Source organism: Crinia signifera, chromosome 5, assembly GCF_055691185.1.
Source record: "Crinia signifera chromosome 5, ASM5569118v1, whole genome shotgun sequence".
NCBI classification, from domain to species: domain Eukaryota; kingdom Metazoa; phylum Chordata; class Amphibia; order Anura; family Myobatrachidae; genus Crinia; species Crinia signifera.
In genome coordinates, this window is record NC_139221.1 from 192,557,083 (window position 1) to 192,583,249 (window position 26,167).

Sequence of the window (26,167 nt, forward strand, 5' to 3'; positions counted from 1 at the left end):
GAAAGGAAAAAAAGACACAGAGCCCAGGGGAGGAGGTCCTTATATAGGGGCAGTGTCTTTTTGTTCCTTTCCAGATATCTACCCAAGAGGGCGTAACCCAGAAGTATGCTGCGATGGGGAGGTAGAGGGAAAAAAAATCCAGACCGTAGAAGTGGATTTATTGGCCCTCTGCCCAGGCATGACGATGGGCTTTTTTATCCCATGGACAACAACTGTTCCCCCCCTCCCCCTTGGTGCCTCATTTAAGCAAACCACCTCAGCATCCTCCTCGTCAACTTCCTCAGCGCCAGTACATCAATATCCTCCTCTTGGTATACAACATTGACAACTTCATTATCTAAATCAGGAACTGCACTGTGGGTGATCCTCCAAGCATATGCAGAGGGAGTGCTGAAAATGGTGGAAGGAGCCACCTCTTCCCGTACAGCGATGGGAACGTCAGGCATTGCAACCACCAACACCCTTGTACTCTCCTTGGGGGTTTGTGATAACATGACTTCTGAAATCTCTTCAAATTTCTAAAGGGCTTGCATTGACTTATGTAGTTGAACCATCAGTCATGAATACAGGCCAGGGCCTTAACCGTTCCTTGGCACTTGGATTTTACTTTGAAACTGGACATCATCGGTCTTGGTAGATGACGTTGATGGCATATCATCATCTATGTCTTCATTACTACTTGCATTTGTAGCAGATTCAGAAGTTGTGGAGTTATGCAATATATTACACCACAGGACAGCACCACTGGAGTGCAAGTATATACGGCAGTAGATGCAGCAATAGAGAGGTATTATATATACGGTAGTAAATTAATTAGGCACCACCAGAAAGATATTATATATACGGTAGTAAATCAATTAGGCACCACCAGAAAGATATTATAATTATGGTAGTAAATTAATTAGGCACCACCAGAAAGATATTATGGTACTTGTTTCCTAGCACAGCGCACAGATTTTCTATGTACGGCACCGTAGGGATATCACATCGCATCGCATGGGCCATTATAGCGGCATGCGATGCGATTTTTTCCTGTATTTTTTTATATTTGTACACCACTATATCGCATTGCATCGCATGTCACGAGAAATCGCATGCGATTTTATAGGGTGTGCGATGCCATGACATTAGGTATACAATAATATGACTATGTCCCATAAATAGATTGAACGCACCCCACCCACTATCCACGCCACCCCGAAGCGTGGCGAGCGCAGTGAGCCCCGCGAGGGGCGGCGGAACGCATCCTACGACTTTTTCATTACCCCACTATCCACGTCGGCGTGGAGTTGATTTTATATAGTGTGGCGAGCGCAGCGAGCCAGAAGCGTGGCGAGCCCTGCGAGGGGATGCCGATTACTCTACATGTATTCCGCGTCCCCTCGATTAAAAATCACATGCGATTTTGCGGCAGATGCGATGCGATGGCCCGGGGCTGAGAGAGCAGTGAATAAATTACATAGGAAAATCACATCGCATATCGCATGGCCCTAAAATGGCCCATGTGATGCGATCGATTTCACTACACAGATTAGCCCACTAAGCAAATAGCTTAGTGGGCGCCATGCTAGGAAACAAGTACTGATATTATATATACGGTAGTAATTTAATTATGCACCACCAGAAAGATATACGGTAGTAAATTAATTAGGCCCCACCATAAAGATGTACGGTAGTAAATTAATTATGCACCACCAGAAAGATATGCGGTAGTAAATTAATTAGGCCCTACCAGTGCAGCGCTGGATGAAAGAGGCAATGGTCTTTCAGAAGACCAGAAACTCGCTGACCTTTTATACACACACACTGATTACAAGCAAACAGATGACAGGTGAGGACGGTTACCTTTAGTAGCCATTCAAACCCGTTTGTGTCAACTTGTGTGCTTGTTATCAGGCCAAAATCTCCAGGGTATGTAAATTTTTCATGAGGGTCATTTGGGTACTTTCTGTTGCCATTATGATTTAAAAAGAGTAAACACAGTTGTCTGACAATAAATGGCTTCACCCAACCACTAACCATGAGTGAAAGAAAAGTTTGTGAGTTATTCATACTCTCTGACAAATGGCCAGAAAATCTCAAAATTTACTAGGGTATGTAAACTTATGAGCACAACTGTAATTTATATATATATATATATATATATATATATATATATATATATATATATATATATATATATATAGTCCAAGATCTGCCGGCACTCTGTGTAGATAATAACAACTTGCCCCCGGTGCCTGTATGAAGTAAACAGCAATCCAAATCCTTACAGACAAAAGGCACTCAGGAGACGGTTTCATGCAAATAAAAATGTATTGAATGGGGACGTTTCGGGGTATAAGCCCCTTCCTCAGCCCAGGGCTGTAGGAGTGGGCTGAGGAAGGGGCTTATACCCCGGAACGTCCCCATTCAATACATTTTTATTTGCATGAAACCGTCTCCTGAGTGCCTTTTGTCCGTGAGGATTTGGATTGCTATATATATTTATAGTGATATTATTGTTTATATATATTTTCTGAGTATATTTTTTTAGTGTATACCTTTTTGTGTAGTTTCTGTATGTATATATGTATTCATATAGGCCTTTTATTGTATTAATTTTATTAATCAGGCATGACTAACAATGTGAGCTGTAGGCTAAGTTGCTCAGAACTTATACATATTACATATACCTATGAGTATGCGCCGGCAGATTCCCCTAGATGGGACGTTTGCTAGTGCTGTTGTTTTTTCATTCATTAGCAGCCGATCAGCTGTGGCCGGACTTGATTGACCGGTCTGCAGGCATTTAATTCTAGTGAGCGTACGTAGAAGCCACGCCCTCTGACAAAGTCCTATGACGAAACACGTCAGCGCGCGGCCTACGAACGCTCTGTGTGCTGACACGTCTCCCGGCTGTTTCTGACCGGGACGTCCCCGTCTCCTGCATCGCAAGCCAGCGTGGCGGCTCTCAGGTGGACTGATTCGGCATCTCTGCCCGGCTTGTTGTGAGCAGCTTGGCCTTTGGCTTTATATATTATATCTTGTGGTACCCAGTCCACAGTGTTTTTTTTTAGCTGGTACGAGACTCTGTATTTTGTGCCAATGTATCTTGGTTAATGCACCATGAGGCGCCTCCTTTCTACTTCTCTCTCTATATAAATATATATATATATATATATATATATATATATATATATATATAGAAGAGGGCAGAGAGAAGGCGCTTCATGGTGCAATATAGCTTTAAAAGATTTATTGGACAAGTAACAAATCCAGGCACAGGCAAATAGAGACTTGTACCACAAGTAAAAGCACTGTAGTCAGACCTGACAGGCAGGATGACAGTTGGTATCTATGGGCACCCTGCAGGCTCACCAGCGCACACCCGGCAGAGGGGTAGGCAGCTGGGGATGTTCAGCCCGCTCAGGAGCCGTTCAGATGCACCCCCTGCTGAGTAAATACAGCTAGGAAATATTAAACATGGCGGCCGCCAGTCCTGGACGCCCACTGATCATGCCCAGCAGTGAGGGCAATAATGGGTAGTCTCTTCGTAAGTCCCCAGTAGCAACTGGAGGTGGCGCGTGTGTGGGGAGCGCATGCCATTGGCCGCCAAGGCAGAGTTCCAGTGGGCGATGGCTGAAATTGAGGCCCTGGCTTCCCAGGAAGGGTAGGCCACAACCTGCAGGAGTGCTCAGAAACACTCCCTGACTCCGCGGCAACTACCCGCTGGCTATGGGGATGATGGCAGAGGTGAGGGGGTGCGGACCGCCAGGGGCTAGGATCAGCGGCACAGAAAGGAGGTAGAGGAGGGCAGGGGGGGGTGGCTCGTGTGTCTCAGCGCTGCTGGCAGGCCACCTCAGTCAGGATGGGCAGGAGAGACAGCTTCCACCTCAAGGGGAAGGTGGCGGGCTGCGGTCATACACAGGGCAGCGTGAACTAGCTGCACAAAATCAGCCCGGTACGGCCCTGTATGTATGTGTGTGTGTATATATATATATATATATATAGACGACAGTTCAATCTCAGGCACTCACAGCTTCACAACGTAGTAATAAGGAATAAATAAATCCCACACGGGTATGCTTTAAGCCAACGTTTCGGGTCTCTGACCCTTTATCAAGACATTGTCTTGATAAAGGGTCAGAGACCCGAAACGTTGGCTTAAAGCATACCCGTGTGGGATTTATTTATTCCTTATTACTACGTTGTGAAGCTGTGAGTGCCTGAGATTGAACTGTCGTCTGTATATCCTTCTCTGGAATCAGTGCACCACACAAGTTGGTTTTCTAAAGTGGAGTGCCGGGCAGTCCTGTCCTATATATATATATATATATATAAATATATATATATATATATATATATACGCGACGTTATACGTTATGGGGGTGCAGTGGCACTCAGGAAAAAATGACACAGCAGGCAGATGTATACCAACGGTTTCGAAGCCTCTAGGCTTCTTTATCAAGGTGCTTTTTGAAGAACAACTTGTTCTTGTACACATCTGCCTGCTGTGTCATTTTTTCCCGAGTGCCACTGCACCCCCATAACGTTGCGTGTTTATGCAGCTGACCGCTGTTTGAAGGAGAGGGCACCAGCTTATTCAGTTACTTAACTGATTACCCAGCAACAGTGGAGTGCCGCCACAGGTATATATATATATATATATATATATATATATATATATATATATAGTCAGTCAAGGAGCTGCACATCCTCAACAAGCCAAGGTAAAGGTGGCGGTGCCATCCACAACCCCACAGTGGGGATATCACATAGCAGACAGACGGCGGCACTCGACTCAAATAAAGGCAGGATACCAGCAGTTGTAATCAACATTTCGAACCTACTTTATTGGGTTCTTCTTCAGGATACAAAATACAAAGCACATAGAACATACATTTATACATACCACCAAGTACCGCCCCCATACGGAAATTCCTGCCATTCACGGCTCTCCACGGTCGCGCACTGACGTCAGACGCATCCGCGCACACCATGCGCGTCATTGCGTCAGCGTCACGGCGCTCCCCATGTGCCGGACCCAGCGTACATAACTATGGCAACATATAAACAGTACAGCATAATACAGAAGCCGGCAATAATATATTGTGACATGATCACCACACATCATCAACATGTCCATAACAAAACATGCATGCTTCTCTACATAACGGGAAATTCATCAAGTGTAAAAATTTAAATACCACCCGTAATACATAATGCCCAAAACAATAAAAAAGGAAAAACAAATATACATATCAAAATAATAAACACCACATATATAAAACATAAGGAAATATATATAAAGGATGCTGAATGATTAAGTCCAATGCACAAGTTAGCTGCAGTTATGCTCAGGTATTGCACCTACAGAAAAAAAATATTTAATAAACAGCATATACACAGAAGCAACAAAAATACTCATCAGAGCATCAAAAAGGAGAATGATCAAAACCCATATACACGCTACAAGAAACAATGCAAGCCCTTACTCTCATTCAAGCCTCTCGGAGAGAGGGTGTTGAGGCGGTGAATCCATTGGACCTCGCATTTTAATAATAATTTAGGGCCTTATTTTGGTTCATTCTTTCTGACAAAATCCTTCTTAGATGGGCAAAACCATGTGCACTGCAGGTGGGGCAGGTGTTACTTGTGCAGAGAGAATTAGATTTGGGTGGGGTTTTACTTCAAAGTGAGATCTATATTGCAGTGTAAAAATAAAGCAGTCAGTATTTTCCCTGCACAGAAACAAAATTACTCACCAAAATCTAATTCTCTCTGCACATGTTACATCTGCCCCCCTGCAGTGCACATGGTTTTGTCCATCTAAGAAGGATTTTGTCAGAAAGAATGAACCAAAATAAGGCCCTTAGACCGATTACCCCCACATGGCAAGGTAGGAATATGATCTATGATCAAGTACTTAAGCATAGGTATTGTATGGTGGGCATCTGAAAAGTGGCGAGCCACTGGCTGATCACTATAGCCTTTTTCCAGGGCTTGCTTAATAGATGAGCGGTGCCCTGCCATGCGTTCACGTAGTGTAGTGTGTCTTACCTACATAGTGCAATGAGCAAGGGCACTTGATCATGTACACTATATATTTAGTTGTGCAAGTGACACGATGTCTAATGCAATAACGTTTGCCGCTCAATGGGTGGCAGAAGGTGTCCCCAGTTATGAGGGCCCTACAGGTTGAGCAACCTAAACATTTGTAACACCCCAGTTTAGCTGTGAGAAATTGTTCAATACTAGATTCTTTAAGCTTGGAAATGTCAGTCTTCATGAAAATGTCACGCACACTCCTCCCTCTTGTGTAGCACGGCATTATCTTAGTGTCAGACATTCCCAAAGTAGCATCCATTTGGATCAAGGGCCATAACTTTTTAGTGGTGGAACTGACAACTGAACTGGCAGTGTTTAAATGATTGACCCACGGTAGTTTTTTGCTCTTAACAGGATGCTGTTGGTAAGTTAACAAAGATGACCTAGTTTTGGCCATAGCTTTGGCCTTGGCCTTACAAAGAAGTTTGTAGCAATAACACCGCTCACGGAATTTAGCAAACATAACATCAATCTGCTCATTGGCCAACTCATCAGAGCTACAAATCCGCCTAGCCCTCAAAAATTGAGAGTAGGGTAAGCTAAATTTCATGGGTGCTGGGTGACAGCTGCTAGCATGTAACACCATTTTTCGATCAGTGGGTTTTACAAAGACCGAGGTCACCATTCGGCCTCCTACCACTGTCAGTGCCACATCAAGAAAGTTAACAGTCAGTTCATCAAGGGTGTACATCAACTTCACTGTACTGCAGGTAGAATTGTGTGCCTCAATAACAGAAATAAACTCCTCCTTCTCGCCAGACCAAATCAAGAATAAATCATCGATGTATCGAGTGTAAAAAAATACATGCCTCGATACATCCTCACTGGAAAAAAAGATGTCACGTTCAACCTCCACCATAAATGCGTTGCAGTACGATAGGGGAAAATTGCTCCCCATCGCACAGCCAACGCACTGTAGATAGAAGTTCCCGTCATACAGAAAATAATTGTGTGTCAACACTAACTCGAGTAAAGAAAGTACAAAATCAATGTTAGGGCCTTGGTAATTTGCATCACCAGTCAAGAGTCTCCTCACTGCCCCCAGTCCCGCAGGATTGGGGATAACAGTGTAGAGACTTGCAGGGCCGGATTAACAATGGGCCTGATGGAGCTACAGCTCCAGGCCCACTCTCCAAATAGGCCCATTTTGTAGCTGAGGGCCAGGGCTTTCCAACGAGCCTGGCCCCGCGTTGCTAGCCTCCCGGGAAGCGGAGATACCGCCAGGCAAAGCTGGAACGTTTTCCCCATAGGATAACATGGGACCCACTAATTCCGACCCCACCCGGTTCCAACGGCTGCCAGTTCCCCCTCCGGCATCACAGAAGCTTGAGGATGATCTCAAATCACTGGGCCTTCAATTTGATACCAGGCTGGTCCATATGGTTTCATTGGTTCTAGTGATATTGCCGATAAACCGATTTTTTTCATTTCTGAAATGTAATTTCATGGCTGTTCATGTTGTTTGAGGGCAGATTTCTCTGGAACCAAATGGCCCAGATTCATGGGACCAAAATCATTTGAATCCCACATGAAAATGGATCAGTTGGTTCCGCAGATATAGCTGGTTGTTTAAAGGGGGGGTTATCTCCCCCTCACACCAGAAAATGCAGGGACTAGGCTGGTATAAAAGGGGCCAGCCCGGGAATGTCCCTACATGATCGTGGGACCATATTGCTGGGTAAGTCCCTGCATTTTATGGTGTGAAAGGGGTATTATTTCAAATAGCCGGGACCTGCAGTGCTCTGAATACAGCCAGGCAGCCCCCTGTTCTCTGCTAAGCTGTCCTTTCTCCCCGGCGGCGGCTGTCCCCCAGTTATCGTGAGCATGTATTCCCCTTTGGTAATGAGCATGTAATCCCACATGGCAATTAGCATGGAACCCCTGGCAATGAGCATGGAACCCCTGGCAATGAGCATGTAGGTAAGCAGAATTTATGTAGCATAATTTTAAATAGGCATTAATAACACATTATGGTGTTTTGCATAATACGTAATGGACATTATGGTGTGTGGCTTTAACATGTAATGGACATTATGGTGTAAATTTTTAATATGCGCCTTCTGTTTGTGGAGCATATTGTGCATCATTGCTCAATCTGTTTGGTATAGTGTTTATTTTGGGTCAATCCATGGTCAATTCACATTTTGCCTTAATCTGTGTGACATAACGTGAATTTTGACTCAATCCATGTGCCATAGTGTGAATTTTGGCTCAGTCGGTGTGAATTTTGGCTCATTCCATGTGGCATATTGTGTAAGAAGCAAGTACAGTATAAGGGGGTTACTATTGTGTTGCATAATTTGTATAAGGGGTATATGGTTTGGTAAACTTAGGTAACCACATAAAAGGTGCTGAAATGTTGTTTACCAAGTTTCGACTTTCAGTATTTTTTTTATGACTGGAGTGCCGCCTCACCCCGCAAGTATTTTAGGACATTGGCGTCCTGCGGGTGCACCTTTGGAGGGCACCCTGCAATATATCTCCCTGCATTTTTCCTATGCCAGCCCCCTGCCTTTTCCAGGCATATATAATTAGTTGAAAGTATTTACACAAATACAGACACACCCATGAGCAGACCACCCACAGGTCACGCTCCCCACATTATTAGCTGCTGGACACAACCCCTATCATACCGCATAATAGGCCCTTGATAATTTTCAGCTCCAGGCCCATTTAGACCTTAATCTGGCTCTGGAGACTGGTGACATCGATGCTACACAATAAGCTGCCACTAGGCACAGGTGCCAGTTCCATCAGCTTATTTAAAAACGCAGTGGTGTCCAAAAGGTACCCAGGTGAAGATCTAATACTATGCTGGAGTACAGCGTCAATATAGGTCGACACATTCTGGAACAAGGATCCACGTGCAGCTATGATGGGCCTCCCAGGAGGTGCCACCAAGCTTTTGTGGACCTTGGGCAGTGTGTACAACAATGGGACCACAGGGTCCACCACTTTCAGCGCAAGGGACAATTCGGGAGTAATAATACCAACATCCACAACAGTTTTCAACAAGAGATGAAGAATACCAGCATACTCAACCGTGGGGTCCTTCTTGAGAGGCCTATAGACAGTAGTATCTGCCAGTTGCCTGGCGATCTCCCGTCTATTGTCCCCCAAATCTTGCACCACCACGGCCCCACCCTTGTCGGTGGGCCGTATAATGATGTCAGTATATGCCCCCAAATCACATAACACTGCAAACTCCTCTTTTGACAAGTTAGGGCTAAAAGAACTAGGCTTCATAGACTTAGTATTAACCTTCTTGGACACTTCATGGTCTAATGCATGAATAAAGGTTTTAATGTTTGGGTTTAAAGAATTAGGCTCAAAAACAGATCGGGCTGTTATTATAACAACTGGGCCGGGATATCCTGTGGAACAGAGTCACTGGGAGAAGGGGCAACAGATTTCCCAAAATGTTCCTTTAAATTTAAGGAGTCTGTTCAGTTTATATTTCTCGAACTCCCATTGCATAGTGTCAAAACGGGTGGTCGGAAAAATTATAATCCCTTAGCAAGGACCCACTCCTCAGCCTCTGTTAATACATGTGTCGACATATTGAATACTATGCCCTCAGAGGTGGTCTGCCTCTTCTTCCACGACCTCTTGTACTGACCTCTTCTCCTCGTCCTGTATCTGTGACGGGGGGGGGGGGGGGGGGTTTGGTTGGCGTGTACGGACCCCTAAAGTGGGAAGGATGTTCTTAATACGCCTTCTAGGTCTGGAAATACCCTCTGAATCTCTTGTGGTTTGTAGTTCGGCAGAGGAATCTGTAGCTTCCTTATCTGTGTGGCCACGTCTCCTGTACTGTCTGCCATATTGGCATGGGCAATATGAATTATCACCACCTTGGGTCCAAGAATACACCCTATTTTGTTCATAGTCCGTATTTACTTTAATCAGCTTGGTCTTTTTAAACTGTATAAGGTCACGCTTGTAAATACTGACTTGTTTGGACAACTTATCAAGCCAGTCAGTGGATATGTCAGCAGAAAAGGTGGACTTATGACTGTTCTCAAACGCCGCTATGCGTTCACGTGCCACCTCGAGCTCACACCCGGACTCTTCTATAACAAGTAAGATAAGGTCGATACTGCACTTGTTCAAGACTGCTATCCACTTCTTACAAAAAGAGATATTAAACCGTCCAATTGTGGGTGCATTACGGGAATATGTTTGTTTTTATAGTACTCACTCAGGGTGATACCGTGGTACTTATAGTCGACTTCACGCTGTTTTAACTTATGCCAGTCTTTGTAGAGATGTTCAAGAGGACGAAAATCATCGGCGTCGTCATCAGCAACCTGTTTGGCCAAGATCGCCTCAGCTTCAGACTCCGAAAAGGAGAACGTTACCCTGTGTCAGCAATGCTAGATTGATGGTATCGGTGAAATCAGCATCCACTCCTTCTCCACCTTCAGCCATGCTGTATACTGGCATGAAGAACAGGGGAGATAACCTGGTTCAGAAGATAAATGCCCAAATAACGGGGTGCTCAAGCTCCGAATACCGCAGTAAACTGCAATTCATGCGGTAATCAAACAAAGTCCAGCAAGGAGCTGCACATCCTCAACAGCCAAGGTAAAGGTAGCGGTGCCATCCACAACCCCACATTGGGGATATCACATAGCAAACAGACGGCGGCACTCGACTCAAATAAAGGCAGGATACCAGCAGTTGTAATCAACATTTCGAACCTACTTTATTGGGTTCTTCTTCAGGATAAAAATACAAAGCACATAGAACATACATTTATACATACCACCAAGTACCGCCCTATACGAGAAATTTCTGCAATTCACGGCTCTCCACGGTCGTGCACTGACGGTGAGCGCACTCACCTGACTTTGTTCAGAGTCCAGAAAATTCAAAACTTTAAAAATCCATTTTTTAAAACTCAGGACATGGTCGTCGTTTCGGGTCACAGCTTGACCCTTTCTCAAGACACAACGAACAATCATAATCCTAACAAACTATGTCAGTATTAAACACAATCATCAGCAGTTTAAAGCGCACATACCTCAATCAATAATGCAGTCAGTGTCTTAACTCTATAGCTGACATATGCAGTCAGCGTGGCACACTGCGTGCGTTCCGCAGCACCGGTAGGAAGGCTACCTCCACTTTCGCCCAGCTGTGCTTCTGCGTTCCATGTTACCGGAAACCGCACAGCGTTTAATTCCGCTTAGATTTGCCGGTGTAACCTGTGTCATAGATGTATCTTTCTTCCACTGTGTGGGTGGCAGAAGTAAGGGCCCACCACAAATGCCCAGCATGTGGTACACCCAAGGCATCGGTAGCACCCTTTCTTCTTTGATAGCCACTTTGTCTTTGTAGTACTAGTGCGTTTTGTGGAGGTACGGTACAGTTCGTAATTTAAAGTCCTATCTGGTTAGATACTAATTAGTGGCAGTCTTTTTGGGCGTTTTTGTAAAGCAGGATCGGTAGTTATGTGCCAGTTACTCTTCAGGGACCTTTGCGTTGCTGCCATCTTAGTGTTGCAGTGAATATTCAACACCATACGATCTTTGTCTTTATTTTTGAAGTTTTGAGTTGGAAACTGGGGAGTGGTTCTTGCTTTATTGAGACACCTAAGAATACCTTGTTTTTTGTAGCCTCTTGTTAAAAAACGTTCTGTACACTCTCGTAGTTGTATTGCCCCTCGTTTAAGGTCAGAGTTATTCCACAATACTCTTCGGAATTGTAACACCAGTAAATTCTGGTAGACCACAATAAAATATTCCTATCCGTGTCTCTCCTAAACAAAGTGTATTGTAATCCTTGAACAGTGCGATAGATGGTGAAATTAAAAAAATTGATTTGTTCAATGTCAATTTTTTTTTTTTTTTTCAAATATTTTTATTGGCATTTTCAGTATTACAGCTGTGGATGATAATCCAGAAAAATGCACAGTTCGGTATATAGCATTGATACAATACAGTTACTGATATTAATAGACAATAGATATGACAAAAATAAATGGGGGTCATTTTCGTACTGGTGTAGTTCTAATTCACAGTATCTATCATCTAACTTCTCATCAATTTTGCTGTAGATATATAGTCTGCTATAATTTGCAAGCTAGAGAAACATCTATAACACTTATATAACAATGTAAGGGGGGGGGGGGTGAGGGGTCTAGAAGAGGGAAGGAAAGGTTTTGGGGAGGGTAACGGGGGGGGGAGTAGTTGATCCACATTTGTACTTTCTGAGTCTCCTATTGGACTCTATCTAGTCATATTTAGAGGTATCCATATTTTTAATACGTCACTTCTGGGGGATGATGTCAGTTGTACTTTAAGCTTTAAGCTTTCACACTTCAATAGCTCTATGCCACATTGACGTCGTCAGTGGGGTCCGCCAGCGGGCCCCACCTTTCCATTAGTTTCACAGAGGTTGAGGTGTGCAGGTTTACATCATATTGATCATAGTTACGTATTCGCGTTAACATTTGAATCAATTCAAATAAGTGAGGGGGGTTTCTGAGTAGCCAGTGCTTCATAATCAATTTTTTTGCCACAGTGACCATTATAGTTAAGAACGGTATCATTTTCAGTTGTTGGCATCTTAGTTCCCAAACGTCAAAGTTGGCAAACAACAGGGGGAAGGGGTGTAGAGCCACCTTGACATCCAGTGTGGTATTGATATAATCTATTATCTTATGCCAAAATTTCTTAATTTTTCCACAGGTCCATAGGTTATGGAGTAGCGTTGCTGAGGCCATTCCACACTTCAGACAACATCCGGTTTCCTCAGGAACAAAGTGGCTGCGCTGTGCCGGAGATATATATGCTCTATGAATTATCTTCATGTGTGTTTCTTGTAGCATTGAGGACCTTAATATATGCAGAGTTTCATTAATGTATTTAAATATTGTGTCCTTGTCTGTTAATAAAGGAATATCCTTGAGCCATTGTGTCCTAGTCTGTTCTTGTAGTGCAGGGATTTTGGGTTTAAATAGTTCAGAATAGATTAATTTTACTTTGAACCGTCCGCTTTCGAACTTGGTTATGATGTTTTGTAGTTTAGATGTGGCTTGTGGGTTTGGTGTGTCAGTGGGTAAAGATGCTATATAATGTAATAATTGCATTATGGGGAATATGCTTGGTGCATTTAAGTTGTATTTTGCTTTTATTTCATTGTAGCGGAGTACTTTGCCACCTGGGTCGAATACTTGGGATATCAGTTTTAGGCCTTTCTGGTATACATGTTTGAATGCTGGGTTCTGCATTCCAGGGGAAAATGTTGGGTTTCCCCATATTGGTAGCCACTGTGTTCTTAGGGGGGATATTTTGAGGATTTTGCACGTCGCCCACCAGGCATCATAGGTGTCTTTAAACAGTAGGTGGTTGTAGATTTGTTTTGGTATGTGTGCTTTGGGGGTGTGAAGTAGTGCCCCTGGCGAGAAGGGGTGAAATAGTGCGCAGTCTAGTTTGTATATAGAGAATTTGTCTGATTCTAATAGCCAGTCAATGGCGTAGCGATTGAGAAGAGCTTTGGAGTATAGTACTAAGTTTGGTAGTGCTAGGCCTCCCTCTGTCTTTGGCATCTGGAGTTTCGACAGTGCTATTCTAGGTTTCCCTGATTTCCAGACAAACCTAGTACATGCCTGTGTAAGGAGTTTGATGTCAGCTGCAGTAAGTTTGGTGGGGAGTAGTTGTAACAAATACGTTAGTCTTGGTAAGATGATCGTCTTTATTATCTCCACTCTGCCTAGAAGTGAGAGAGGGAGGTCATGCCATGATTCCATTGTCTGTTTAGCCTTTGCAATTGCTGGGGTGAAGTTAGCTTTATATAAGAGGTTGGTTTTGTTTGGTATCTGGATCCCTAGGTATTTAATTTCTTGTTGTTTTATTTTGATTGTCCGTAGGTTTGTGGATGACGTGAAGGTGGGGGGGTACCGCGTAGCATCAGTAGCTCCGACTTACTCACATTGATTTTATACCCTGAAAAGCTGCCAAATTGGCCTAACAGTTCCATAGCTATTGGGATAGAATGTTCTGGATGTGTAAAGAATAGCAGCATGTCATCCGCGAACAACGCCACCCTTAAGTCAATTTCTCTCACTTGAATACCCTGGTAAAGTGGTGACTCCCTCAGTGTAACCGCCAGGGGCTCTAAGGATAACGCAAAGAGGAGTGGGGACATGGGACACCCTTGTCTTGTACCACGTAGGATGGGAAATGGGTCTGATATACTTCCATTACAGAGTATCCTTGAAGAGGAACCTGAGTATAATGTTTTTAGCCATGTAATAAACAGAGTCGGAAAGCCAAACCTCTCTAGCGTATGGAACAGGTGGTCCCAGTGCACCATGTCGAAGGCCTTCTCAGCGTCCAACGCTAAAATTGCCCTGGTTGCCTCCGACGCGGCGCACTGGGAGTCACCAATCACCGCCAGCACTCTTCTAATATTTGCCACTGGCTGTCTTCCCATGACAAAACCTGTCTGGTCATGGTGTACAAGTAGGGGAACAATCGGTTTTAAACGTTCTGCCAGTATTTTTGTCATTAATTTGTAGTCGAGGTTAAGTAGTGATATTGGCCTGTAAGAGGCTGGATCAGACAAATCTCTTCCTACTTTTGGGAGTACACGTATATTTGCCATGTTAAAGCTTGGGGGGATACTCTTGCTCTGTAGGATATAATTAAAGGTTATGACCAGACAGGGGGTGATTTTGTGTTGTAGTAATTTGTAATATTCGGTCGTGAACCCGTCAGGGCCGGGGGCCTTGCCTGGTTTTAGCTTAGAAATGGCCTCCGTCACCTCCTGCAGTGTGATGTCTTTAACTAGAGATGCATTAAGTGCGTCAGGGAGTTGGGGTAATGCCAGGTCTTCCCAGAAGGCAGAGCTTTGTGAGGTGTCCGATATGGGTTTGGAGTAGAGATTGCCATAATAATCATTTAGGACCTTGGCTATCTCTGTGTTAGATTTCGTCGTGGTGCAATCTGGCTTTTTCAGCGGGTGTATGGTGGAGGGTGTGCGTTGTCCTTGTAGCAAGTTTGATAATAATTTCCCAGATTTATTTCCATATTTATTAAATCTGAAATCTTTCTTAAATGAGTACCATGTCTCCATTTTTGCAAGTAGTGCCTCATACTCCTGTCGGGCCTGAGTGTATTGTGTTTTGTGTGATGGGGTCGGGTGTGCTTTGAATTTTTGAAAGGATTCTGTTAGACGCTGTTGGGCCTCTAGGTATTTTTTTGTGGTATTTCGCTTCTGGGAGGTAGAGAATGAAATTATCTCACCTCTCATTGTGGCTTTCGCGGCTTCCCAATATAGAAGTGGGTTTGAATCTAAGGTGTCTTTATTACTCTCATGATATTGTTCCCAGGCGGTTTTGATTTTGTTTTGGAGTTGGGGTGAAGTGGCCAGTGTCGAGGGGCATCTCCATGTGATAAAAGATGATTGTTCTCTAGACAGTTTAATTTTTATCCAGATCACCGCATGGTCGGATAGTGTGATTGGTTCTATGTGTGTGTCCTCTATTTTGGGAAGGAATGTAGTGGATGTTAGAATATAATCAATCCTGGACAACTGTCCAGTGGATGCTGCTAGGCAGGTGTAATCCTTCTCAATGGGGTTTAGGACCCTCCATATGTCTACCAGTTGTAGTTGTGCAGCAAGTGCCTGTATACCGAATTTTGGGAGTTTCTTACGGTTTGTGTTCTGAATTTGCCTGTCGAGTATGGGGGATGTAATTAGATTGAGATCGCCTCCCAGTATTATAGGTGTATCTAAGTGCGGTGTTAATATTGATATTAACTTTAACAAGAAGTGTTTAGAATATGTATTAGGTGCATATACTGACATGCATATAAATGGCTGGGTTTCATAGAGCATATGACACAATATATATCGGCCTTCAGGATCAGGTACCACACTGGATGTCGTTATAGGTAAATTGGCTCTTACCAGAATTGCTACTCCTCTGGTCTTGGAGCTGTAGGGAGCCGCTGCTGCCACCTTCCATCCCAGGATGCCAAGTTTGAGGGTTTCTGCCGCAGTCAGATGTGTCTCCTGTAATAAAGCAATATCTAATCGAAGTTTGTTAATATACATCAACACCTTTTTCCTTTTTTGGGGCGAATTTATGCCCCCTATGTTCCAACTTCCTAGCTTAAGGGACATGTTATACTAATGGTGTGGGTATGGACAACTCGTGGCTTGCTATTTTCTGTTTTTGACCGTGACAACATTTTTCTCTCTTTCTTTTCGTATACACTGGTATATAGTGGTTTCAGATATTTAATCATTGGATCAAGACAACAGGGATAGTCAGAGGGGAGGATGGGTTTAAGGGGGGGGGGTACAATGATAACAGTAGTAAGTAATACTTCCGTAGTAAATGTTGAATGTGATTGATCATATTGATCAAAATCCTAGTGGAAAGGCCTGGCTCCTTAGGCCAGCCGTCCAATTCGTAACTATATATATAAACTAATTAAACGGTCTTCTGCAACTTTAACTTATTCATAGTAGTTTTAAGGACGTTGGTGCGGTGTCGCATTTGGTGTCACCGCATGTATTTCGCCTACAACTTCCATATAGCGCTTTTACAACACATGTTTTTAGTATAAAGGAGGCATGTAGAAATCTATTTCAGGTGTCATGTATCAGTCATTCATCATCTTATTAGTCCGGGTATAGATGTTCTTTGGAAACATGTATGTAGGGGCTGGTGTGGTCAAGTCCCACGTCTGATTGTCTTCCTCATGGGTCAAGTGAGGCAAAATACGCCTGCGTGAGCATGATTCGGAGTGTTCTCCTTAGGATGTGGTGACCTTGTGACATTTTCCTTGTGATTTCAGCTTGGTGTGTGATTTCGGGTGATCACATTGTGTCTCTGCGTTGTGTCTCTGGGGTTGTTGGGCTTACTTGTTTCCAGTGTCTATTTGCTTTCATAGACTTTAATGGATGGCAATTAGAACATTTTTATCAGTGAGGGATGAGATGGTGGGGCTTGGTGGTGCAAAAATGAAAAAACAATATGTTCCATGCGTCCTATTCGGTCATTGGTGATGTGGGCGAAGATGACACATAAAGATAATGTAGGTATGGATTGCTTCCTCCACTTCAATCGCAATCTGACATATTCTGATGGGGGTGTTGGGGCATGGCGGCTTCTCTTATGTACGCCTCTGCATCCTGTGCTGACATGAAGTCTTTGTATTCGGAACCTTCAAAGATGCGCAGTCGCGCTGGGTATAAAAGTGCAAATTTCCGGCCTTCCTGTATTAATTTCGTGCACACAGGGGAGAAATCTTTTCTGGCCTTGGTTAACTCAGCCGAATAATCTTGGAATATAAGTATTTTGTGACCATTCCATTTAATGTCTTTATTCTTCCTCGAAGCTACCCAGAATAACTCTTTGTGCAAGTAGTTCAATGACTTGAATATAACAGCCCGTGGTCTGGCTCCCTCTTGTGGTCTTAGGGGGCCGAGCCTATGTGCTCTTTCTATTACCAGGTCTGTACATCTGTCTTGGATGTTTAAGATATTAGGGAGGGTGATCCTTATGAAGTCGTATAATTCCTGTCCCTTAACAGTTTCAGGGAGGCCAATTATGCGTAAGTTATTTCTCCTCGACCTGTTCTCCAAGTCTTGTACTTTATTCTGTAATTGCAATATAGTTTTGGTGTGATCTTCAGTAACACTCTTAATTTCACAGACCTCTGCGAATGTCTATCCCATTTTGTGTTCTGTTTGCAGCACTCTCTGCTGAAGCTGCGCCAGCTGTTTATTAATTGTGGCTGTTTGCTTATCTAGCAGGGGGCTCACAGCTGCCCTCACTGCTGCTATTAGGTCCCCATAGAGGACTGGGGCTGTGGGATCTGGCTCAGCAGCTGCTGAAAGCGGGGTGTGCAATGAGGGTGGGTGCAGTGTCTCCAGTACCTGTGTATCCTCTCTGCGGGAGTCTTCATCTGGGAGGCAGTTGGTCTGTGTCAGGGAAGGTGTCCGGGACACGCTAGCTCCGGTGGGCAGCGCCATCTTGGATGGTTTGTCCTTGTTAGATTTCTCCCTCTGCGCGCGGCTTTTAGTGCTGGGCATGTCCGTCATGTACTTGTCCATGCGCCCGCTTCGTTCCTGCAGGCTGTGCGGGGTAGTTGGTGCCGTTTTTCGAGGCTTAGAGCCTTGTAAATTAGAGTTTGGACGGCTGTAATAGCGGAGCAGGCTCTCCTAGCCGCCGCACATGTAGCCGCCGGAACCGGAAGTCTCAATGTCAATTTTTAATTATTAAATGAATTTACCATTTCATTAAAAGGAGCTAATAATACCCCGCCATATTACAATGATCTCATCAATATAGCATTTGAAATTAACCAAATTATCTTTATGTTTTGGTATGATGCTACATTGCTCATAGTGGTCCATGGACAAATTGGCATAGCTCGGGGCTACATTTGACCATTTGCGGATCACTAAATTGTTATTGTTTTTCAATGCTTTCAAAGCTCATCTCTCATCAGGTCTTACGTTGTCATATGAGTTCTTTACATAATGGGTTGGAATCTTGCTTTCATGTTCAACAACACTTAAGAAGGTTTTTAGGCTAGGATTAGTGGATAACCGGTCAAACTTATTGATTTTTTTTAAAACGGTTTCTGCTCTACCATTTGTTGAAGAAGTAGTAGTTCTAATATCTCATTTTGCGTCCAATTTTATAGTGGTCCACTGACCACATATTAGTAGGAATAAATGACAACCCTTTAATCAAAAGAGATTTTTCAGATGTAGTTAATGTATGGTAGGATAGATTAAATATTTGTTCCGCCCTCCCTTCTTGCCCCATGGCCTTCCTCTTCCACCCCCCGCACCACGGGTGCGGTCTTTTCTTGGCTTTAGGCCATCCTGATGAAGGCCTAAATCCTGGCCTAAAGAAAAGAGGATGTGGAGGGCCCCAAGGGAGGCAGAGTGCATCAGAAGAGGAGTTAGAATTTAAACAATCTGCATCTCGTTCATTAGATCTGTACTGCCCCCTCTGATTTCTATTGAATCTACCACAGCTTGGTCTTGAACGTTCCCCATCACCAGCCAGCCATATATAGACTATATATAAACTGTTCAAGTTTTTCTTTTTAAAAGCCACAAGATCAATTTTATATTTATCTACTAGTTTTTAACAAGAGGCTACAAAAAAAATATTCTTAGGTGTCTCAATAAAGCAAGAACTACTCCCCAGTTTCCAACTTGTATGGTGTTAAATATTCAATGCGACACTAAGATGGCAGCAACGCAAAGGTCCCTAAAGAGTAACTGGCACAAGATAACTACCGATCCTGCTATCAAGAAACTCCAAAAGAGACCACCACTAATTAGTATCTCACGGGTAGGAATTTAAATTACGAACTGTACCGTACCTCCACAAAACACACTAGTCCCACAGACATCAAAGGTCCAACACCCGGGTATTTCGTCAGTGAAGCAAATGGTGCCCCACTTCCGGCGGTCGTTACTATGTGCTTCACTGACGAGATGAACAGACTGCAACCGGAAATACATGCCCATAACTGGAAGTCACCGTCCGTGATACGGAGGGTACCCGGGATTAGACCTTTGATCACAGACTCCCGCATATAAAGTAGGGGGAGACTATATGCAGCCATATGGGGCCAAAGGCGTTAGAGAGCTGCTATCAACAGCGGACCAAAGGGGGGACTCATCCAGCATTTGCAGTGGAACCATCCCGGGACTTGTTACATCCATCTCCACCTCATCCTTGTTTGAGAGCCATTTTACCTGGTTCTCCACCAATCCGGTAAACTCCACTCCTTTGCTCTGTGGGATATCATTTGCCAATTGTCATTTCAGCTAAAGGTTATGTTTTAATTAATAAAAAAGGTATCACACCATAGATTTCTTTTTTTTTTGTGAATTTCATATACCATTCCCTCATCTGGTGGAATTAACCATTTGTACTGAGGCAACCAACGGGTGTGGAAACATACAGACGGGGATATATCTGCCAAAGCATTCTATTTGAGAGAAGAGGAGATGCCCTTCTTTCCAAAGGGACGTATGGTAGATATATTTCCCAAAAGCGCTGGTGGTGGGATTGATCCATATTGGTATCTGTGGTACCTATCTTTCGATTCCTGTATTCTTCGGTGTGAGGACGCCATTTATCTTGGACTGAAACTACTACTAGTAGCTATAAAGAACTTTTGGGTTTTGTGCAGGACTGTCACTAGTTGATCATTTTTATGTTAGGATTATGATTGGTTATGTAATCAATGTGGGGAGGTGCCTCAAGGTATTTAACCTGGCTGATGGGGAGTCTGTTTCTAGCTGCCTCTGGGATACAGTAATTTGTTGTGTCTTGAGAAAGGCTCAAGCTGTGACCCAAAATGTCGACCATGTCCTGAGTTTTATTAATGGGTTATTAAAGTTTAGAATTTTATGGACTCTGAACAAAGTCCGGTGAGTGCGCTCTTTGCCAATTTGGATATATATATATATATATATATATATATATATATATATATACACACACACACACACACACACATATATATATATATATATACACACACACACACACACATACATATATATATATATATATATATATATATATATATACACACACACACACACACACATACATACACACACACACACACACACACATATGGGGAAAGGTTGGCACTCGTGCTTGCAGGTTGAAGAACTGCGGTGCCACACGTTCACACCTTGAAAAAGGGGCTACAAGCCTCGAAATGTTGGGCAACTGATGTGAATATATATATATATATATATATATATATATATATATATATATATATATATATACATATACACACACACATATGCATATACATACATACATACAGTACATACATGATTGGATTTGCAGATGCTGTAATCTCTACTGCCTGCATCCCAATTACATGTATGCAGGGTGGGTTAGGGCTGCTTGGCCGGAGAGTTACGTTAAGGCCATAGGGTACAAAGGTTAGGCAGTAGCGGGGAGCATTAGGCTTGGAGGAGGGAGGATTTGGGGGTGGCAGAAGGAAGGCAAACATACTTACCAAATTAAATTTGACCCCCCTAACCCGGAACTGAAAGGAGGGAGGGGTATATATATAACAGCATAGGGCTCATTACCAGCATACTGCCTGAGGAAGGAACAAGGAAGTTCCGACATGCGTAGCAGAAAGCTGGCATTTTGGCTGTGAGGAATCCAGATTTGTGGACTGAAGAGACGCCTGAAGGCCTGGTTTATACGGAAGACCAGTGTTCCTTACCTGAGGAAAAGATCTCTCTACAGGCTTTTCTATCTCCAAAATCTGGTAAACCTCCATCCAAACTTGAGACCCACTAATGTGGTCTTTTTATCAGATTTTATTGTATTTTTGAAAATATTTCCTTCATATTTCACTGTTTTGAATAAATTTGTTGTATTTGCAATATTATACTATTTTCTCGAATTCTCATTGTCTTACATGTCTCCATCTCACTTATATTAATGGAGAGCCTCTGATGAGGTGAAGAAACGTGAGAAAAGGAGAGTATATTTTCTATACCTAAATTCACTGAGAGGTGGTGTAATACATTAAGGTGGTTTGTATATCCATCAATCACGGTGTATACTGGGAGGGTGTCAGCGCACAAAGTCACTTAACACTATCAAATCTCAAAATACTTACTAGGCCTTTTTAGAGACACCATCCATTCAGATGCCGACATCAGTCTGCACATAATCGGTTTCTCCACATCGCAAATTATTATTCGTTAATATTAAGAAAAACTCCCTCCACAGGAAGACCATCAAAGCCTATCTATAACAAAGCTTCTGTATGGCTTCTCGTAAGATTCATGAATTATAAATGTACAGTATAAAGGAATTTCCATCCATTTCCCCTTCCTCACATAGGGGGTTATTTTGGTTCACTCTTTCTGACCAACTCCTTCTTATATGGACAAAACCATGTGCTCTGCAGGTGGGGCAGATGTAACATGTGCAGAGAGAGTTAGATTTGGGTGGGGTTTTACTTCAAAGTGAGATCTATATTGCAGTGTAAAAATAAAGCAGTCAACATTTTCCCTCCCCCCCCGGCCCCGGGTTTCATCCCAGTAACCGGACAAATCAGTGGGGAAGCTCGCTTCAGATGAACAAACTGCAACAGCTCCCACAAAAGGTTATCACTCTGATACAGTACACTGGCATGTTCGCAGTTGGTAACAGGAATGGAGGACCTTAGGAATTAGAGCTACAGGTTTTGTTTTATTTAAGTGCCAGATAGGCAGTCACAAACCCCATGGTCTACTGACCCCATCCTTGATGTTGGGAAAAAAACTAAACAAATTATGTATTATAATTTCCTACACAGCCGAAGACATAATACTGTAGTCTTAAGAGCACTTCCCACCAAATATGAAATCCACTATAGAATCAGCCAGCAAAAAGTGCTTGATTTATCATTTATACATATACACACACACACATAAACATGTATGCACACATCAATGCAACAGCCCATACAATGCCATACAGCAATAAAAAATGCAATTCATAAACAGGTTGGGTATCCATTATCCGGATATCCCAAAAACGAAATATTGCAATTTATTTTTTTAGTATTTAGTTTTTATTGTTGTTTCCCCATCCCCCGCCCCGTACCTTTTCTTATACTCTCCTCGTACCTTGATGTCCGCGGCGGCCATCGGTTTCCTTTTCAGCGGCATCCCCAGTCCCAAGGATGCATTTCGCGAGTGTGCCGGCACCCGCGCAATGCATCCTTATTTGAAACGGAGTGAACAGTATGCATGTGCAGCTTCCTCTAAATAAAATTATAATTGGGACGCCTATATTCAGTGTGTGACTACCGCTAGATTTGCATAAGAAATGGAATGTTACAGTGCTTTCCTGCAAAACACTTTACCATAGCAATTTGCATGCAGAGAAAGCTGCATCCACACACTGATTATAAGAATGCCACATATCACTATAATGAGACACCTGGCGTGACTAGAAAAGCTGTTTAACACAAAAAGGGGCTTGATGTACATGGATACATCTATATATGAATTAGAGATACATATTGCCTTGTAGAAATTAACATACTTAAATAAAACATCTCTATACACAGTACTTCAAAGCACGAAATGGGCTTCACATTTTTTAAATTAAGGCATTGATCATGCAAAAAGAAAAATATGTAAATGTTACCTCTAATGGACTCACCATGAGAGACCATTCTTTGGCTTTCAATAGAATCACCTGTCGGCCTTGAGGCATCCATGCAACCAGTACAGTAACTGCTCTAATGGTTAGCCAACAAACATAAAGACCGCAGGCAGCTGTGTATAATTCATGTATTTTTGCAGTTCCAGTCCAAAACGACATTAGCCAGCGTCCTGCTAACACTGAAAAAAAATAAAAATAAATTATGACTATACTTATTGTGATAACCATAGTATTTAATAAAACATGGTCAAATAATGATACATATACTGTACGCAGTTATGTTATATTTTTATGGCATTGTCATCAGGCTTAAAATACACACTAAAAAACATACCATATATACTCGAGTTTAAGCCTACTTTTTCAGAACTTTTTTATGCTGAAAAAGCCCCCCTCGGCTTATACTCGAGTGAGGGTCCCACTTGAGTCAATAAGTTTTCCCAGTTTTTTGTTATAAAATTAGGTGCCTCGGCTTATATTCGGGTCGACTTATACTCGAGTATATACGGTACCTTAAATAAGGAAAACATCGCTGTCCCGGCCGGATGCCATTCCCGGAGGATCCGCTCGCCACTGCTGTCAATGAAAGGCGCCACCTGGCCTGGATCTGGCAGGGCGCACATTTATGACGTCACCACGCACGAGACAAACATTCTACGTGCTAGGGATGATGGCAACATCATCCGTTACCATAGCGACAGCAGGGCAGAATGTAACCTACACAATTTTAAAATACACAAATATACCAAACACCAATATATCAAAAATATCAACAGGATTACAGTGGATGGGCATAATTAGTACTAAAGATAAGGCAGTATTAACTAACACAATCAATTGTAAGTGCCATAACGTCTGAAATTATGACTATACCCTACTATTCTACACATAAGCAGATGTCTTAAAGGAAAAATAATAATCTTAAGCGTAAAAATGCCATTAACTACTAATTAGTGCATTGATGCCTGAATATTCATTAAGACCACCAGGGGTAACTGTACCCAATCTGATGATCTAGCGGGCTTCACACTGCATTAACTTGCCACCATGCAAAGAGGGTGGTAAAGTATATGATCTTTCATATGGTATTTAAGAGAATCAACACTGTGCTTGGCTAGACTGAAGTGCTGTGCCACAAGTTGCTCGCTCGTACTTTTTAATATAGCTGATTTAATGGCAGACCTGTGGGCACCCATTCTTTCATTGAATGTCCTTTCCGTTTTACCTATGTAGCTAAGGCCACACGGGCAGATGATGTGGTACACAGTAAAACGAGTATTACAAGTAAGCGTGTGTCTGATGTTCATGGTTTTTCCTGAATGGGGATGAGGAAATGTACTACCAGGAATCAGGTAGCGGCAAGTTACACACGTACACCTTACGCAACCCAATGCCCTGGTAGTTTTTACTACTGTATCCAATGAGCAATTAGTTTTGACTAAAGAGTCACAGAGATTCCATCCTCTTTTATAACATGAAAGTAATTTGGTCGAATTGAGGGGTAAGTCAGGGTCCGACCGTACTATAGGCCATAGCCTATATAAGAGCCACACATCTCTTCCATTTGTTTTAAAACAACCTCAGGGTCAGTGTTAATCCTCTTCACATGTAACAATTGTGAATGAGGTAAACAGCGGATCGCAGACCTAAGGTGACAGCTTAAATAATGTAAAACATCATTTCTATGCGATGGTTTACTGTACAAGGTGGTTGACAAACTGCCTGCCGTATTAATGATAGATACGTCTAAAAAAAAAATTCACTGTTACTCACAGATTATGGGAATTTAACAGGGCTACTGCTATCATTATGTAGATCAATATGTGCAATATAGTCAGATACTGGACCACGCCAGATAAGAAGTAGGTCATCTATATATTGCTCTACCTCAAACAAAGATATTGGCGTACGATGAGACCCCATCACACAGCCTTTTGTTTGTAAAAATAACTGTTTACCGTAAAGAATTTTTTTTCGATTGAATACCAAATGGGCATTAAGCATGGAGGGATATACACTCTACAGAAAAGACAGGGGAAATGTACTACCAGGAATTCAGGTAGCGGCAGGTTACACACGTACACCTTACGCAACCCAATGCCTAAGAAAGGGCGGGGGTAAAATATATGTAAAAAATAACTTCATGTGAGAAAGATATGAGCACAGGTACGGAGGAAGATTAAACGGAGGCCATGTGGGCAGAGATAACCGACAATAACAAAAAACCTAATAACAATTTTTTAATAGGGGTATGCTATAGAACGCCGAACATTAACAAAAGGGACGAGTCTCTTATTTTAAACCAAATCAAACAATCATCATATCAGGGTCAGGTATTAATTATGGGCGATTTTAATTTACCTGGTATTGATCGGAAATACAAAACATTTAAAATAACGTGAAGCTGTGGGTTCCTAAGCTTACTTTACTTACTAGTTTATCACACAAACAGTAGAAGCTCCAACTAGTAATATGGCATTATTGGATTTGGTATTAAAAAATAACATATATCTAGTTTCAAACACAAAAGTAATTGAACATCTAGGGAACAGTGACCACAATATGGTTTCACTGGAAATCAACTTCAGTAAATTACATCATAAAGGATCGGCAAAAATACTAAACTTCCTAAAAGCTAACTTCGAATTATTCAGAGAAGCCCTAAAAAGAATTGTGTGGAAATAGTTTTTGAGGGGAAAAATGCTGAGGAAATGTGGGATACCCTAAAAAATGTACTCAAATCATTAACTATTAAATACATTCCTAAAGTAAATAAGGAATAAAAAAAAGCCACCATGGTTGGACAAAAAAGTTAGGTCAGCAATCAACAATAAAACAAGAGCATTTAAATTCTATAAAAATAAATTAAATGAGGAGGCGTTCACC

At 42.6% G+C, this 26,167-nt stretch overlaps 1 protein-coding gene across 3 annotated transcripts in view; it reads right to left on the reverse strand.

The window, feature by feature from the left end:
• The window catches only part of MARCHF6 (membrane associated ring-CH-type finger 6), a 492,210-nt gene that overhangs the window by 75,165 nt on the left and 390,878 nt on the right, over window positions 1-26,167 (reverse strand). For 2 of the 3 annotated variants that reach the window (XM_083188363.1, XM_083188362.1), the window contains exon 21: window positions 23,264-23,460. In XM_083188363.1, coding sequence (XP_083044489.1) covers window positions 23,264-23,460 — 197 coding nt within the window. The remainder of the gene's footprint in view (window positions 1-23,263; window positions 23,461-26,167) is intronic. The other variant, XM_083188364.1, reaches the window with a different exon arrangement.